We start from the raw sequence: 18,516 nt of genomic DNA on the forward strand, positions 1-18,516 counted from the left end.
CAGAACGTCTCTGTGGAGGCCCAATCGGAGTGATGACGTAGTCATATTTGCGCTATAACATCACGTGTTGTTGGCTAAAAACGTTTCATGAATTCACATCCTTTTATTTTGAAAGTAGTGACGCGGCTCGTTGTAATCACATTTTAGTGTAATTCGTTGTGCGCATAGAAAAAGCAGCAGAAACCAAAAACACTAAAGTGGTGAGATTTCAAACGGGAGGCGTCTGCCCTCCGTAAACATCAGAGGCAAAATACAAATACACAAAAGTAAACAAACAGAAAATAGAGAAAGACACAGAAAACGCCAAACGAGCTATAAATAGTTTTCCATGTCAGCAGATGGGTCATCATCGGCGGGTCTCGACCCAAAGAGCAGCAGATGCGAGATGTTGTGTAACATGAACATAACATGACCTCACCTCTCTCTCTTTGGGGCTTGAACGTTCTCACGGAACCAAACGCTTCAGCCACTGGTTTGGTTTGGTGAACAAGGAGGACCAGCGAGTCATGTGACTCCACTTCATCATGTCCCAAACGATGAGTCCAGCAAACAGAGCGGTTCTACCACCGCTTTCATACGGGCTTCATTTCCTGAAACCTGACTGTTGGTTCAGTTGCACGACGTCATGTGACCATTTTTGGGACTCGATATTTTCAGGTCTTGAAACATTTAGCTGAAACGTTCCCAAACCCAAAGTGGACCAAATCAACGGATTATAACTTGAACTGCTCCAAACACTTTTGGGAAGTAAGAACACCACCACCCCCCCATCACCCTTTTCTGGAATTGCCCATCACAAGGTCCCAGATGGGACGGTCCCACCAGCGAGGGGGCAGGTGTGGTGGCCCCGGATGGTGCTGAGCACCAGTGATTAGCCAGGCCCAGTAAGTGCTGCAGGGAGTTAAATGGGGCAGGCTGCCAGCTGCTGGTGTCTGATGCTCCTGTGCTGGGGGAGGGGGTCGGCCTGTGTGGGAGGGGTTGGGAGGGAGGGGGGGGGGTATCCTTTCTCTGACTCTCAGCTGCCCCGGCCACATACTGACTGGTGACGTATCAATCCTAACTTGAGCATAGTTCTGCTCATTCGTTCTCTTTTTCTGCAGAATGTGGTTCCTCGTCTTTTATTTTTAAGTTGCTTCAAGGAACTTTTAGTTCTCACTCTGGTCCTGATCCTCTGAATGAACCAGTCTTAGGTGAGTCCTGATCCGACCAAAATCAGTAATCGAGACTATCAGAGATGTTGTGAAACCAGATGACCTCCTTCAGACTCCTCCGGGGCCTCCAGCCGAGACCAGTCCACCGTGGACAGATCCGGCTTCACCGCAGCGTTGGACCTGCAGGAAGCTCCAGCTCCCAGCAGCTGTAGAACCATCTTCTCCTCCGCTTGCTCTTCCAGGAGCAGAGCTTCTCTTCTCTGGAGACGCCAGGACGTAGTGCTGGACCCGCTGGTGGGAACCAGATCCAGGGGTGAGGAGGGGCCGACCGTGAGACCCCGCTGAAGTAGAATGAGAGGTTCTCTGAAGGGACCCTGGTGCTCAGAGGCAGTACCGCTTTAGTCCACAGGGGGCGATTGACTTTAACACACGAGAGGGCCTGAAGGTTTGTACCGTTCGGATAAATGTTGACTATTTAAATCCTTGAATACAACATAAAAGCTTAGAGCCTGTTTATTTAAGAGAGAATACCCCCCCCCCTCTTACGCTGGTTAGGTTTCATTAAAGATGGAGAACTACATTAGTGACATAAACATTGATGTTGGGTTCCTGGGCCTTAAACCAACAGCTGGAAGGTTGCTGTCCTCCCAGTGTCTTCTCCTTTGTTCATGGGGATACGATTTGATAATGAAAGCACGTTTTCTTTCTAATTGGACCACCCTGAATGTTTTTGAGTATTCAGCATTTACTCAATACAGTCGTATCAACTGAACCGAAGTCTCCACAGGGAACTACTCAGGTTTAAGGACAAGATGGTGAAAAAAGGGGGAAATACTTCCTGGTTCTTACAAGAAGTGACTTTGCAGAGACGTCCATGACGCGCTGGCTCTGGTCTCGGCGTGTCCCTCACGACGCATCGAGGGAGCACCTGTCCCGCTCGGCGGTGTCACGTGTTGTTTGTGCAGCCAGACCTGCTCGGAGCGGGCGGTCGTCACAGCAACAGGTAATCTGCACCCCCCCCCCCCCACTCCCCCTTTTTTGTGAGGCTGATTGCTCTGTTTGACTCGGGCCTGTCTCTATGTGTTTGAGGGGTGGGGCGCAGACCTGTCCCCGACAGGCCGATCCAATCAACTGTGATGACACCCCCCCCCCCCCATCTGGGATTAATTAACATGGGAAGTGTGCGATCCACTCGCCGTGGTGATGGAATCAGATGGTTTGACTGTTGATTATCTGCGTCTTAGATAAGAAGGGAGGGTGAAGACATTGTGAACCCACACATGAGGTGGGGGATGGGGGGGGGGGGGCACAGCGCTGTCCTCCAGGAGGCCGTTGTCCCTTCCTCACTGCGAATAAGTCCCTGTGTGATGAGGGACGTCGCTCCAGACGGGAACTACTTTGTTACCTTAAAATAGTTCTATAAGAAGAAGACAAATCGATCTGCACTCAAAGAGGAGCAATTAAAGGGTCTCATTTGGGTGAATTGAGGCGTGATCTCGGTCGAGGGTTTGTTCCACCTGAGGTCTCGACTCTTAATGTCAGCTCATGGGTGGGGGGGATTTCAACAGGACTGAGTTGTGTGCGTGTTGCAGTAAATTGTCCCTTTGTTGCATCTCTGTGGGTTCTGAATGGTTCTTTGTGCTGCTGACTGATAACAGTCACCTCACTCACACACACACACACACACACACACACACACGCACACACACACACACATGAGGAAGCCGGAGGTCTCAGTGACGATGTCGCTTTTGTTAGATGACAAACTTACAAACATTGTGATTGGAGATTTTTATCTCGGAGGAGACACTTCAGGGGAAAAGTGTTATTCTTAAATTACACTGTTATTGTTAAATATCACCAATAATCACTATTATTCATTACTAGAGCATAACTTCCTGTATTACTAAACCCTAATGTGAAAAATATGCAAATAAGGCAAATGTTGCACATTTATCTGAACATAAATGGGATCATTGATGAAATGATTTTCCACTTCTATCATCAGAAGCGAACCCCCCCCCCCCCGCTGATTGGTTCTGCTCGGCGTCACGTATTTGCATTTTATGGCAGCAGGCTGGGGGGGGGGCGACCATGTGACCGGTGAGGTTCTCCTGGTGAGACCCGGTCCCCACGAGTTCCCACGAGCGCTCCCCAGCCTCACATCTGCCCCCCCCCGCCCCACCCCCCCTCCTCCCACGTATGTGTGTGTGTGTTTGTGAGGGAGCGAGGTGGCGTTATCTTAACGTCGTTGTTGCACAGAAGCTCGGCCTCGTGTTGTAACAGCAAACATTCACAGCCGGCAGCCTTCTGCTTTCCAAAGGACCTTTATTTACACACAAACACACACACACACACACACATACGCAGGGTGTAGGCAGGAGACAACACTGGTTCCAGACATATGGGGAGGCCTGTAATACACTGTAAAGCAGAAACAAAGAGGGAACACACACACACTGAGATCATGGGAGCACCTGCCCTTCAGTGTATTGCATTAATGCAGGTAATCTAATTAGGTGTGTGTTTGTTTGTACGTGTGTGTGTGTGTGTGTTCCATACATTGTCAGCGGGCATCTCAAGTGTCTCAGCTCTCAGCTGCAGCTGGGGGTCAGAGGTCAACGGCCCAGATGCCTTCTGGGAAGCCGGCAGGTGTAGAGAAGAACAAAGGCGGATGCGTTCTAAGTTGTGTATTTCTACGTCTGTCTTTTCAATGAAGATGATCATTATCGGACATCTCTCCATATGTGTCCATCCGTCCATTGATCGGTTCAAATGAGCTTTGATGACATCAACGTTCAGCTGAGTTTTTGCTAAAATGAAATTATGTTTTCTTGTCTCTTTTACTTCAGACAATAAAATAAATAAACCTTCATTCATTACTGAGCTGATGATGATGATGATGATGATGATGGCGACGTGCACATAGTTTCTCTTCTCTGAGGTGGTTGAATAAACTTATAAACCAAAGCAAGCAAAGTAAGCGTCTTGATTGAAAAAGTAGTTTTAAACACAAAAATGTATTAAAATAAAAGAACGAATGTATTGTTTAAGATTGTTATCTTAATGTAGAGTTTACGTGGTGATTCATGTTTAATATCACACAGTGTATTGATTCTTTGACATAGTAACCGGCCCTCAGCAGTCATAGATGTTCGTAGGACTTGATGTCCTCCAGGAGACTTTACTGCACTGCGCCCCCTGGTGGCCGTAGCCTGCGTGTCGAGCTATTTGTAACCGAATAACTGCAGCAGTGGTGTGAAAAGGCTTTGATAACATCACACACACTGCTCCTTCTGTCCATCGATTGGTGAAATTACTGCAAGTTGATGCAGACCTGTAACTTTTGAATTATATAAATATTCACTTTGCTTGTTATGCTCTGTGTGAGATCTTGAGAAAGGTCACTCTTCATCTGTGGTGTCCTTTTCAGATGATGTCTGCATAGGAAACACCCGGGTTAGGGTCATGCAAACAAAGGATCTCCGATCCAGGTTGGGGCTGATGGCCTTCATCGTGTCATGTGACACATCTTCTGGGACGAGCCCACAGAGAAGGCTGCAGTGCCCGTGTTCGGGCCTGCAGGGGGCAGTGTAACACCTCACAAGTATGTTATTCAGCTAACTGAATCCCCAGGGTCCTGTGTGTGTGTGTGTGTGTGTGTCTGCTGGGTAAATTCGGCCCATACAAAAAGCTATTAACTTGGTTTGCTCCAGTAGACTGTGATATTGTTGCAGGAATGTTCTCTGAGCAGATTTTTACGGTCTTTTCCTGTAAAAGTCTCCTTTGGGACTGACTGAAAAATCCTCCTCGTCACAGTTGAGAATTTTTTGCAGAAGTTCCCCCCCGTTGACGTCTGGACAGATGTAATAAAAGTGTGAGCACCTTGCTCCTCTTTCCCCGGGTCTCTGGGATCGTCTCATCTTGTTGTTCCTGCACCAACACACCTTTCTCAACAAAGCAACAAAACGTATCGTCCAGCTGTCGCTTCAAACGCATCTCAGTTTTTGGAATTTGTGAGCTCCATTTGATACGAGTTTCCAGTGTGTTTTTACTGCTGGACAATAAAATGTCCCAATAAATCCTGTGTCTTTGAGATGAGAAACTCAGCTCTGCCACACAATCGACCGTCTCCTTGTTGGAGATTGACAGCTCTGCTCTCTCTGTCTGTACAAACCTGCTGTCGTTTTAGACGACTTACAAGAGACACAAAATGACATCACTAGAATCGGACAAAACAGATGCAAAGAGAGAATGAAAATATTCTCATTCATATCAATGTAGCACGATGGTCAGAGCGGCGGCCATCTTGATGTGAACCGTTGCCATGGCGTCCGTTGTAGTGGGATAATCTTAAAACGTACAAACAATGTTAACAGTGTTTACTGAGGAAATAAATCACCAGAGAAGTATTTTCTCATCATTTTCTCATAGACTTCATTGGGACCAGAGGAGCCGCCCCCTGGTGGTCATTAGAAAGAATGCAGCTTGAAGTCATGAAGCATCAACTTTCCTCTTCAGATGCAGCTCTCCTCAACTCCAGAATCTGCTTTTGTAGACTCCAGAAAAGCCACTTTGTTGTTTCCACACCAAACAAAGTCACGGACTGGAGAAGACTTCAGGAGACAAAAGAACTGGCAGCCACGATTCCCCAAACCTTCGGACCTCACAACGCACACACAAACACACACACATGCACACACACACACCTCAGCTGGGTGACGGATGACATCACTGATGACGTCATGTTTGTCCTCAGAGTGGACCCTCCTCCTCTCGGCCGTGTTTACAGTCGGCATTCCACGCCGGAGCTGCAGCGCTCTAGTTTCACTGCGTGTGTGTGTGTGTGTGTGTGTGTGTGTGCGTGTGTGTGAGTTCCTCAGTATAAACCTTTCTGCTCTTTGTTTACGTCTCCCCGCCATGCGGCTCCCTCGCTGGCTAACAGGATGAAGGTTCTCTTATTGGATAACGAGAGGAAGTCGGACGCTCTCCGCTCGTGTCGCCTTTCATCTGCTTCCAATTGTGGCTTTTAGCCTCTTTTCCTCTTTTTTTTTTTTGCCTCCTCTATCAGGAGCCAGAAGAAGCTTTTGAAGAAAGCAGAGAGCCTGCAGACTAAATTTAGAAAACACTGAATGGCTCAGATCACCAGAATGTTTGTTTGTGTCTCTGCAACCCAACGGAACAGAAGCCACGCACAGCTTTCGCTTCAAATCGACCCCTCTGTTCGCAGCCAGAGGGCTTCGTGGGATGCAGAGTCCCAAACTCTCTTCTTTTTCATTGCGGGATCATAAAATGTTCCAACGAATGAATGCGGAGCTCCGATCTGTGGAGGTCAGACCTTCTCCCTGCACGTGCAGAGGTCAGAGGTCAGAGACGGGGCTCGCACGTGTCTGTAAGGAACGATCTGTGATGCACAGAGGATCTGGATCCTAAATTAAATGAAATAAAGAACAAAAGGCCACAGGAAAGCAGACGCTGGACGTGAGGGGCGTTTTCACCACGAAACACGACATCAAACAAACCCCGGCCAGGTGGAGGTAAACTCTGCGTGTCCTCCAACACGCCATCCTTCCCTCCCTCATTCCTTTCCTTGGCCTCTGCCCTCCTGTCCCTCCTCCCACACTGTACCCCCCCCCCCCCACCCCCAAAGGCTCTTAAAGAATCAAAGAGGAGACACAATAAATGGGATGTTTACAGAGTGGATGTTTGCCTGGAGGCTCTCAGCTCTGCCGAGTTAATGATGAACTCGGCATCTGATAAAAATAATAACGACTCGCAAAGACTCGATGTCCTAAAAGCAAACAGGTGAGAGCCCCAACGTGCACGTCCCTCACTGATGATGAAGCATCGATCGCTGCTGATTACGTCCCCGGCTTAAAGAGAAAACCCCACGAGCCAAAGCATGGCTTTTCCTGCACCGGTTTTTCAGACTCAGGAAAAGAAACATATATTTCTATTTGACTTTTTTCTATCGTATTTGCGTACGTTCATCACAGAAATCATCATCTACACGGGGGGTAATCCCCCCAGGGGGGCGGGGGGGGGGGGGGTTCAGAGGGAAATAGGTCGGTCAGATTCTGGATCCGCTTCGCTAGCAGCAGCAGATGTGATCGAACCGTGGACGTGTGGAACAGGGCGTCAGCTCAAAAGGAGCCAAAGGTCAAGGGGGAAAAAAAGAGGGTTTTGTGTGAGATTTTCTTCAGTGAATCTCTTAAAATGACTTTTTTCTCTTTCTGGTCTCTGCAGAGAAGCTGCAGAGGGATTAAACATCACAGCAGCGCCTTCAAACCTCCTCCCTCCATCTGCGCTAAACGCTCCCTGGTGTGGATACGTTTTCAGGATTCTGGCATGTAGCTGGGTCAGTGTGTGTGTGTCTGTGTGTGTGTGTGTGTGTGTGTGGGTCATTGTGAGCATGCATGTCCCCAGAGTGGATTCGTTTTCACAGTTTGGTGGTGTGGCCAATAGCACATTCATTTGGCATCTCTTCTAATCCCAAAGAGGTTAAAGTCACAGCGGCACTAATCATGATCATCAATAAGCCCAACGCACACGCACACACGCACACACGCACACACAGACACACACACCTGTGTGTAGGTTACACGTGCAAACACCTCATTTGTCACCGTCTATAAACCATTAAAAATAAAAAGCTAAAACGTTGTTTTTCGCTTGTCCCTGATCGCAACGCGCTCTGCTGGCCACTAGGTGGCGCTGTCGCTCCAGACACGTCTCCCTCCCGCCCCCACGTGATGAGCAGCTCACATCGGGCCTGGAAGTTCATGCACATATTTTCAAACATACTTTTCTTCAAGGCAAATACAAATGATCCCGTCTGTGTGAACGCGACCAAACGTCTCATTTCTCCAGCTGTGCACGTGCACGACAGCGCGTCATCGACACGTTGGATCCACGACGAGGCGGCCCGTGACCTCGTGGACTCACATCCGGGTCTGAGAATGCAGCTGCACGTGAGATGAATCCCGCAGGAAGCGCAGCATCCCGAGTCTGGGTCAGCAAGGACCCCCCACGGGCCATAACATGAGAGAGGGGGGGGGTCAGTTTCGAACCAGTCAATGGCTGCTGTTATCTTAGGTAAATATTTGCTCCCCAGGAGGGAGGCAGCAGCCCCCTCTCACCGGGGGACGTGCACCGGGAACGCGACGTGCACGCGCAGCTATCAGGGCCCTTGATAAAAACTTGCTTTTGGCCCCAAGGGTCGCGTGAGCTTCAGAGAAAATTCTAAAAGGTAGAAAAGGGGAGTGGTGGGGGGGACAGAGGGTGGGAGAGGGGGGGGGGAAGCTTCTGATTTGTGATTCCGCGTCCTAATGTGACGCAAAGTGAACTTATTACTCTCTGAGGGTCCGGAACCGCGAAGTCTCCTGCTCCGAGGACCAGTCAGACCAGAGCCGAGTGTGTTAAGTGGGCTGGAGTCCTCCTAAGAGGCGGGGGGGGGGGGGGGGGGGGGGTTCGCACCAGTTCTCACCGCCAATCCAGAAGGAGGTTTCAATAGCAGCGGCGCGGCGGGGGAGGAGGGACGCACTGCCAGCACTCAGGATACCCGCTCACACACACACACACACACGCACGCGCGCGCACACACGCACGCACACTGCTGCCCGCTGGAGACCAGTTAAATCCGCAAGAAAACTGCAAACGCGCACCAGAGCGGTCGCGTAACCCGGTTGATAGGAAGCACCGAGCGGGACTACCGGACACCGAGCGGGACCGTTTATGTTCCCGTTCCGCGTTTAGTTCCTGCAGCACTTTTTCATTTTCTCATTAGTTTGTTTTTTAAATTATCTTGGAGACAGCAGAGAGGAGAGAAGACGCCGGAACGCTCCCCATCCCGAGAGGTAAGACGCGGACGAGTCGCGTGCATTTTACACCGCGGGGTTTTGCGTCAAATCAGAACGAAAAAAAAACTTCTTTTCTACTTTATTCTTCTTTTTTGTGCATGCAAAGCTCGGGGCTCCGGTCCGGGGGGCTCGGGGTGGGGGGTATGCGCTCCAGTTAAAAATGGTTAAGCACATTTGCAATGGTTTTCGATATTTTAATATTTGAATCTCACTTCTGAAAGGCTTTTGTGCCTCGCGGTGGTTCCCGTGCTGCCGCGCGAGCTTCGTCCTCTTAAAAAAAAAAAAAAAAGAGTTAAAAAACAAAAACAAACAAACAAACAAAACTCGCTTCGGTTCGCCGACGCACCTGTTAAACCTGCACGCGGATCTTTTTTGTTGTTGTTGTCGTTTATTCTAAATCATCTCCATTTAGCACCGCTGGTCCTCGTGAGAGCCGGGTCCCTTTAGGGGTGCGTTCCAATAACGGAGTCTCCTCCACTTCGTCTGGCGGAGTGAAGGATGAACACAGAGTGAGGAAAGGCGACGTCGCTCAGCGGAACTAAACCCTCATCTGCATATGAAAACACTCACAGAATGAAATAAATACATAAAAACATACAGTGTCCTCCGCTGTCACAGCATGGAGACGCTTAAAAAAAAAAACATTCATCACATCCACAACCTGCCCCCCCCCCCGCTTTTTGTTACGCTCCCTTTCGGACGGACACAAGGAGACGGGCGGCTTCTCTGGCCGAGCATGAGCGCGACTTAACGGGGACTTGATTGACTCGTTTCCCCCTCTGCGCCCCGGATGAAGGGGGTGGGGGGGATTGGGGCGGGGGGGTGACTTTCCCATGGGGCATTCTCTCTTGTAATCTTTAATCACCCTTTGCAGCTACAATGCCCACTCATCAGTCAGCCCCCCCCCCCCCCCCCCCCCCACCCCTGATTCCATCTGAATGGGCGACCCGACCCTCCTCACAGAGACATTCTGGGATGCGAGTTCCTGAGGTGCACTATAGAGAAACAGGGTTGGGGGGGGGGGGGGGTCTCCATCCCATCATGTTCTGGTGCCAGCTCAGAAATTGTAAAACTGACCAACGTTGAATCGGAGCCCTCAGCCTCGACCCCCCCCCCCCCTCCCCCCTCTCAGAACCGGAGCAGCTTTGGTTTGGCCCGGTTGTGGAGGGTGTGGAACCGGTCCGGTTCCTGTGCGGTTTCCTCCCCCCCCCCCCCCCCCTCCCTCTGGCCCAGAATTGACAGCCATGTGATGGAGCTCGCTGCACCAACGAGGGTCTCCACCGTAAATCTGCCCCCCCCCCCCCCCCCCCCCCGGCTGAGGGGCATCGCGTCCCACATGTCTCTTTATTTATTTGCGTTGAAATTAAGCTGTCTTCTATATATCCCCCCCCCCCCCCCCGTCCGGTTAATGAGCGCCATGTGGAGGCGGGCGCGAGGAGCGAGGGTTGGGGGGGGGGGTCAACGAAGTGAGAGGTCAAAGACAGTTTGCATGCGTCCAAATGTAAAGTATCGACTCCTCCTGTGCTTTAATCACATGATCATTACTATTATTTTGGAGGTTATACTGCGTCCATCTGGCAATTAAAAAAAACAGAGAGTGAACATTTTCTGTTCTGGCTTCCCGCGCTGATCTGCTTGTAGTGACCCCCCCCCCCCCCCCCCCCCCCCCCATCACAGCGGGGGTCAAATCTGTCCTCGAGCTGGGGGCCATCGGCCATGTTCTACCAATTTCTTTCCGGTCCGAGGTGGATGATGAAGCCCTGGTCCCGTCGGTCCAGTCACGCACTGACTCCACAGCTAACCCTGACCCAAGTGCAACAACATAGAGCTGTAAACACAACAATAAAAACAACAACAAAAAGCTCTAAACATAACAATAAAAACAACAAAAAGCTCTAAACATGACAATAAAAAACCAACAAAAAGCTCTAAACATAACAATAAAAAAACAACAAAAAGCTCTAAACATGACAATAAAAACATGACAATAAAAAACCAACAAAAAGCTCTAAACATAACCAATAAAAAACCAACAAAAAGCTCTAAACATGACAATTAAAAAACAACAAAAAGCTCTAAACATAACAATAGAAAAACAACAAAAAGCTCTAAACATAACAATAAAAACAACAAAAAGCTCTAAACATAACCAATAAAAAAATAAATCTGGAAACATGACAATAAAAACCAGGCCAACGAAGTCGACCCCTCACACACTCATTCGTCTTCACGTGTTCCAGATGCAGCCCTCGTGTTTTGCGTTGTGGACTTGTTATTTTTGGTGGGGGAAGGGGGGGGGGGGACTCCGTGGCGGTATCCACACGCCACACGCCAACCCCCCACCCCCCCCCCCGTGGCGTGCGTGCTAACGGCCGCGTTAATAAACCTCTCGCTGTGTGAGTGATGGCAGGCTTCACGCGGAATGACATCACTGTGGGGGGGGGGGGGGGGGGTGAAAGACGGGTCCGAGGTACCACCTCAGCGCTGCTTCCAGTATTAATAGACTGGTCTTTTGTTGCCGAGGCGATACGGATCTCCTCGTGTGTGTCAGACCTCAAAGTGCCACTTAGGAAGCTTCTCCTTCTTTCTTTCTTTTTTTCTTTTGCTCTGTGAAGTTTGCCGACCTGACTAAAGGCCGTAAAAATAGATGTGGCTTTAGGTGGAAGGGGGAGGGGGGGGGGGTGTGTAGTAGAGTGGGGCAGAATCCATAAATATCAGATGTGAGTTTACAGTCACTTACCCCTCGCCGTCACAGTGCAGAAGGCTATCTCCGAGTTGCACTCGTTTTATTTCTTTCTAGTCTGTAAAACAAGAAGAAGAAGCAGAAGCAGCTCGCTCTGAGCTCGCTGTTCAGCTAATGGACGCCGCCTGCTGCAGGTTAAACACTTTTAGCCCTTTCCCGCTCCGTTGCCTTTGTTAGCACCGTTAGCCGCTAGCGTTGCGTTAAAACAAAGGGCGGCGATGTACATAAAAGTAGTGCCACTAGTTTCACGTTTCATGGCTAACGGGCCTCAGTGCCCTTTATAAGTAGCTTCTTTTTATTCATAGACGGAGACCTTTTTTTTCTTTTCCTGCTTGCGGTTATGAAGAACTGTAATAAAGGCATGAAGGCATGAAGGCCTGTTGGTCCAGGCCCGAGTCCCCTGGTTTCACTCATCTGCCTCGGCGTGGGGAGGAAAGAAAAGACAAAGTTTAAAGGGCCGCACTGTGTGTGCGCGTACAAGTGTGAAAAGAGATTATTTGTTGATGAAAAAGCTGTGATCAAAGAGGAAGAGACGGACGAGGGAGGGCGAGCAGAAGAAAAAAAGGGGGGGGGGGGGGGGTCATTAAGGGGACACCGTCTCGCTTGCAGTAAATGGCGGTAAAGTATCTGGCTAATCTGCCATCATTACGCTGATTAAATCACCAGGGATTTGGCGTTCCCATCAGCTGGGATCAATGGCGGCGAAAATCAATAGTTGGGACGCGTGAGGCTCCATCTGCGACTCCCACCATCAGAGTTACTCCACTCGAGGGTTTCTTTGTGAAATTCCAGCGATGTTTTCACACGTCTGTTGTTAAATGTAACACCCCCCCCCCCCCACTCACACACCCCTCCCACGCCATTCCTCTCAGGCAGCTCTCACCCTTTACTTTAGTTCACTGATTCACTCAATCCCCCCCAGTATTGATGTTAATTTGGACCAAAAGTAAAGATAACATATTTGAACACGAAGTGTGTGGTTGGAAACTAATTAAAGCGGAACCCTGCTTAAAGATTCCAAACAGACCCCGAGCACGCGGCAGGATTTAAGGAAAGGAAGAAAGATGCCAAAAAAAGAAGAAATAGACTTTTTTAACAAATGAGATGAGCCACCAATATTACATTACACGTCATTTTTTTATATTAAAAATATTAATTGATCATTTGCAGGAAAGACATTTTAAGACATATTGACACTGTATGCTTGTATGATAAATATTAGCTTATCTTGGTGTAGCATTATGACTGAAACATGCTAATAGCTGCTCTGTCCAAAGACAACAATATCAGCTCATACGTCTGATGGTTTTGGGAAGGAAATGTGTGTCTTTCCTGGGAGTTAGATGAAAAGATAAACACCTCCCTTAAATTAATCCGGTGACAGAAGGTGCTCAGCGTAGCTTAGCATAAAGTCTGGAAGCTGTTAGCCTGGCTCCGCTTAAAGGGAGAAGAATCCTCTTTGCGGTCAATCTACTTTTTTCCTTCAAATCTTTTTTTAAAAATCTTTTATGTGAAACTTTCATGCTGCCGACCTCGCCGAGACAAAACAGAGATTAAATAAATCCCAATGGGAATTTCTCCTCAAAGGTAAAATAAAATCTATTTAAACAAAGACACGCTAGGTCAATGCTAAGTTAATGCTAAGCTACGCTAGTCGGCTGCTGTCTGGAGTTTTGCATTTACTGTACACGAGAAGTACCAAATCTTCTGTTCTAGCTCTCAGCGAGAAAAGAAATAAACTGCTCCTCCCCCCCACCCCCCCCCAAATACCCTTAAAGTCCAGCATAACTGTGGTACAACTCAAGACAACAATGAAACTGTGTCTTCCAGAATGAGGCCGTTCAGAAGCTGGAGTGCGGCGCTGCTGGCGCTGCTGGCGCTGGGAGCCTCGGCCCAGAAGCTGCCCACCAGGGACGAAGGGCTCTTCCAGATGCAGATCCGAGACAAGTCGCTGTTCCACGACTCCTCCGTCGTCCCGGACGGAGCCGAGATCAGCGGCTACCTGTTCAGGGACACGCCCAAAAGGTGACGAAAAACAAGCCTCTGCCCTCCCCGGGCGGTGCATTGAAGTGGCAGATGGCCACTTCCTGTAAAGAGATAGGAAACACTAGACGTGGCTCCGTAGCGTGATCTATTATGCAGGGGGGCGAAAGCTAAATAATAAATGAGGAAGTCGTGTTTGTGTAATTGAGTTTCCGCGCACCGTGTGTCGATGCTCAGGCGCTTCACTTCTTCTGTTCTGGATAAAACGTTAAAAAAATGTGACGGGCCCCTTTTCACGCCGTGTTATTTTCACAGGTACTACTTTGTGGTGGAAGAAGACAACACGCCCCTGTCTGTGACCGTGACACCTTGCGACGCTCCTCTGGAGTGGAAGCTCACGCTGCAGGAGCTGCCGGAGGAGGCCAGCGGAGAGGCATCAGGTATAATCGACATCAGGCAGCAGTGGAAAAGGGTTAATGACACGTTCCGTGGAAACATCACTATCCGCCCACACACACACACTTAACCTTCGCCGTGATGTTAGGCTTTGTGTTTTGGTGGGTTTTAATTAAGTCAACGTCGTGGTGTCTAGTGCGACCACTTATGGCGTCTGACTCGAACCCGAGCTGACGGCTGTAATTTCAGAGGAGTGAACGCGCTGAAACAAAGACACGGCTTCCCTTCAGTCTCTCTGCCTTTATCTTTCCTCTTTTATCTCCCTCGCTTCAAAACTTTCTCCGTCTGGAGGGGGGGGGGGGGGGCGTCGGGGGGGGTTTAGAGCGTGGAAGATGTGAGCATACATTAGAATGTTAAAACGCACGAGCACCTGCGTCCGTCTGCTCTTGTCAGATCAAATGTTACAAAATGATTTATTGGGTTGTTACTCATTTGAAGACGTGTACCTTCCCTCAAGAGAAAAGAATACCACTCTGAGTAGAAGAACGACAGCAAATGTGGAACACGTGGCAAACTCTGGTTCTAATGACCAGCAGGGGGCGACTCCTCTGCTCCCATAGACGTCTATGAGGAAATGACTCTACTTCTGTGTAGTGACCAGCAGGGGGCGACTCCTCTGCTCCCATAGACGTCTATGAGGAAATGACTCTACTTCTGTGTAGTGACCAGCAGGGGGCGACTCCTCTGCTCCCATAGACGTCTATGAGGAAATGACTCTACTTCTGTGTAGTGACCAGCAGGGGGCGACTCCTCTGCTCCCATAGACGTCTATGAGGAAATGACTCTACTTCTGTGTAGTGACCAGCAGGGGGCGACTCCTCTGCTCCCATAGACGTCTATGAGGAAATGACTCTACTTCTGTGTAGTGACCAGCAGGGGGCGACTCCTCTGCTCCCATAGACGTCTATGAGGAAATGACTCTACTTCTGTGTAGTGACCAGCAGGGGGCGACTCCTCTGCTCCCATAGACGTCTATGAGGAAATGACTCCACTTCTCTCTTGATTTATTCCCTGAGTAAACATTATAGTAAATTATGATTTGTTGATGATGAGTTGACCATTTGACCATTTTACGGTTTGCTTTCCATTGATGGAAGCAAACATTTGGACACTTGACATTTGACACTGTGCTCTCCTGTCACTTCCAAAAATTACCAAGATGGCAAAGGCCTCAAGGCCCAAACCAATGATTGACGTCACGGTGACCACGTCCACATATTTATGCGCGGCGTCTCTGAACGGGACCCAATGCGTGTGGAGCCATTGGTGGAGGTGTCGGTGCAGCCGTCGTACACCAGCGCACCGCTGAGCACGCTCAGTAGATAAACATGACATTATGCTGGGGCCTCTCTACAAGGCGCCTCTTTGTAGCACAGCTTCCCCGGAGTGAATGTCGGCCTGTGATCTTTCTGGGGATGTTTGGATGGGAAACATGGCCGCCCCCCCCCTGAGGGGGCTAATCGCCCCGTGAGGCTCCGCAGAGCTTCGTCGTTACATTATCAAACACATGTGGCACTTTTAGCAACTTCTCATCAAAGCGAAAGGTTAAACAGAATACAACGTAAAGGTCTTTTTTTCTTTTCAGGAGAGCCTGAACCTCTGGACGAGCAGAAGCAGCAGGTGACCGTGGACGAGGGGACGGAGCTCTTCGCCTACAAGGGTAACGACGTGGAGGCGTACGTGGCCACCAGCACCCCCGCCGGCCTCTACCAGCTGGAGCTGCTGTCCACGGAGAAAGACAGCAACTTCAAGGTGTACGCCACCACCACCCCAGAGTCCGACCAGCCCTACCCGGAGCTGCCCTACGACCCGCGCGTGGACGTGACGGCGCTGGGCCGCACCACCGTCACGCTGGCCTGGAAGCCCACGCCGACGGGCTTCCTGATGGGCCAGCCCGTCCAGTACTGCGTGGTGATCAACAAGGAGCACAACTTCAAGAGCATGTGTGCCGCCGAGGCCAAGATGAGCGCCGACGACGCCTTCATGTCGGCCCCGAAGCCCGGCAGGGACTTCAGCCCGTTCGACTTCGCCCACTTCGGCTTCGCGGCCTCCGACGGCGCCTTCCACAAAGAGCGCGGCCTCGCGAGCAACAGGATCTCCCGGGCGTACGCCGCCAAGCCCAAAGCGCTGGACATCCAGAAGGTGTGCATCGGCAACAAAAACATCTTCACCGTGGCGGACCTGAAGCCGGACACGCAGTACTACTTCGACGTGTTCGCCGTGAACGCCGCCACCAACACCAGCACGGCGTACGTGGGCACCTTCGCCCGCACCAAAGAGGAAGCCCGCCAGAAGACGGTGGAGCTGAAGGACGGCAAGGTGTCCGACGTCTTCATCAAGAGGAAGGGCAGCAAGTTCCTGCGCTTCGCCCCGGTGTCCTCGCACCAGAGGGTCACCCTCTTCGTCCACACCTGCCTGGACGCCGTGCAGGTGCAGGTGCGGCGCGACGGCAAGCTGCTGCTCTCCCAGAACGTGGAGGGCGTGCGGCAGTTCCAGCTGCGCGGGAAGCCCAAGGGCAAGTACCTGATCCGCCTGCGGGGCAGCAGGAAGGGGGCCTCCACCCTGAAGGTGCTGGCCACCACCCGAACCAGCAGCAAGCAGCCCTTCCCGTCGCTCCCGGAGGACACGCGCATCAAGGCCTTCGACAAGCTGCGCACCTGCTCCTCCGCCACCGTGGCCTGGCTGGGCACGCAGGACCGCAACAAGTACTGCATCTACCGCAAGGAGGTGGCCGAGAGCTACGGCGAGGAGCAGCGGCGCCGGGAGCAGAACCGGTGCGCCGGGCCGGAGAGCCGCAGGAAGTCCGAAAAGGTCCTGTGCAAGTACTTCCACAGCCCGAACCTGCAGAAAGCGGTCACCACGGAGACCATCACGGGCCTGGAGGCGGGGAAGACCTACCTGCTGGACGTTTACGTGGTGGGACACAGTGGCCACTCAGTGAAGTACCAGAGCAAACTGGTGAAGACAAGGAAATACTGCTAAATGACTCTGCAAAGGAAAGATCTATTACAAATATATATATATATATATATATATTAAATAAGTTTATTTAACTCTAAGTGATATTCTACTAAGGAGTGCATACAGACTGACTACTCACACCAGCGGGGGCGGCCTGTGGCGCCGACTGAACTGTTTGTAGAGAGAGATATCAAACTGTATATTTATGTTTACATTTCATCGGGGGCTCCTCCGCCTCCCCCTCCTCCGCCGGGGAGGCGGGGCTTAAGAGGAGGTCACCTTTCTTCGCCGCTGCATGACACTCGGCTCCCCCGTCTGTCTCGTCTCGTCGCCTCTCATCGCCGAGGAGACGCAGCGGCCGCCACGCCTTGTATAGATCTCTCACTGCGTATTCACCACATGTTTTAGGAGGAATTTAAATTATTTTATACTTTTCGTCTCTCTGTCTCTCTTCTTCTTCTTTTTTCTTCGTGTTTTTATTGATGACGATGATAACTGTTACCCGGGATATTCCAGCTTTACGATGACGCTGTCGTAGTTTGGACATTCCCTTGTGTGTTTGCTCGTAGGCCATCTTGTAAAGGTCTTCTGTGCTGGAGGTCTGTGTTAATACCACTGTATCGCTGTGGGAGTGTGTGTGTGTGTGCGTGCGTGCGTGCGTGCGTGTGTGTGTGTGTGTCACATGTACAGAGTTGTCCTGCCAATATTCATGTACATAAACACTAAATATAGAACCAGTAATCCCTCTTGTCACCCTGGTGTCACGTTCTTTCGCCAAGCAGTTAACGTCTGAATCAAGACAGACGGGAGGGAATCATTGGCTGAAGGAACAGAACCGGGCCGGTGACCGGTACCCCGTCGACGTCCATCCTCATCGATGTGCGTTAATAAATCAGTGCATCCGCTCACGAGTGAGTTTCTTCACTTTCATCGTCCGTTCCCTCCCTTTTTTAATTCATAAAAACTCACATGCGTTGTTGTAATTTAGTCCACACACAACGTTAGAACATCTGCGTTGTATGAAGAAAACATTTAAAGGGACTCTTTGCAACTTTTGAGAGGTCACATAATAATTTTAATTCTGCGAATTCAAAGTCAATAAAAAAACCCGCACAATTATTTAATCAGTTAATCTATTATAAGTTATTGCTGAGGGAGGGATAAGAAAATATGGAACAACTCGGGGAGGAAACAAACGAGGTTGAAACTATGAAAGATCCTTTAATCTAAAGATTCTAAATCCATCGGAAGAGCCAATACGTTTGGGCCACTTTAGGTCTCCGTCTGGGCTTTCAGGGGCCATACAGACAACCAATGGGAGGCAATCACCATGGCGACAGGTACAACAAATGATGAAATTAAG

General features: G+C 50.1%; 1 protein-coding gene across 1 annotated transcript; it reads left to right on the forward strand.

Moving 5' to 3' along the window:
• The first annotated feature begins 8,650 nt into the window (after positions 1-8,650).
• Positions 8,651-18,082, forward strand: ndnf (neuron-derived neurotrophic factor). The gene is made up of 4 exons (XM_037470477.2): positions 8,651-9,007; positions 13,584-13,778; positions 14,052-14,176; positions 15,778-18,082. Exons 2-4 carry the CDS (start codon positions 13,585-13,587, stop codon positions 17,172-17,174), a joined length of 1,716 nt encoding a protein of 571 aa, XP_037326374.1. The 5' UTR covers positions 8,651-9,007; position 13,584; the 3' UTR covers positions 17,175-18,082.
• Positions 18,083-18,516: the final 434 nt, after the last annotated feature.

Source organism: Pungitius pungitius, chromosome 7 (genome assembly GCF_949316345.1).
Source record: "Pungitius pungitius chromosome 7, fPunPun2.1, whole genome shotgun sequence".
Classification (NCBI taxonomy): domain Eukaryota; kingdom Metazoa; phylum Chordata; class Actinopteri; order Perciformes; family Gasterosteidae; genus Pungitius; species Pungitius pungitius.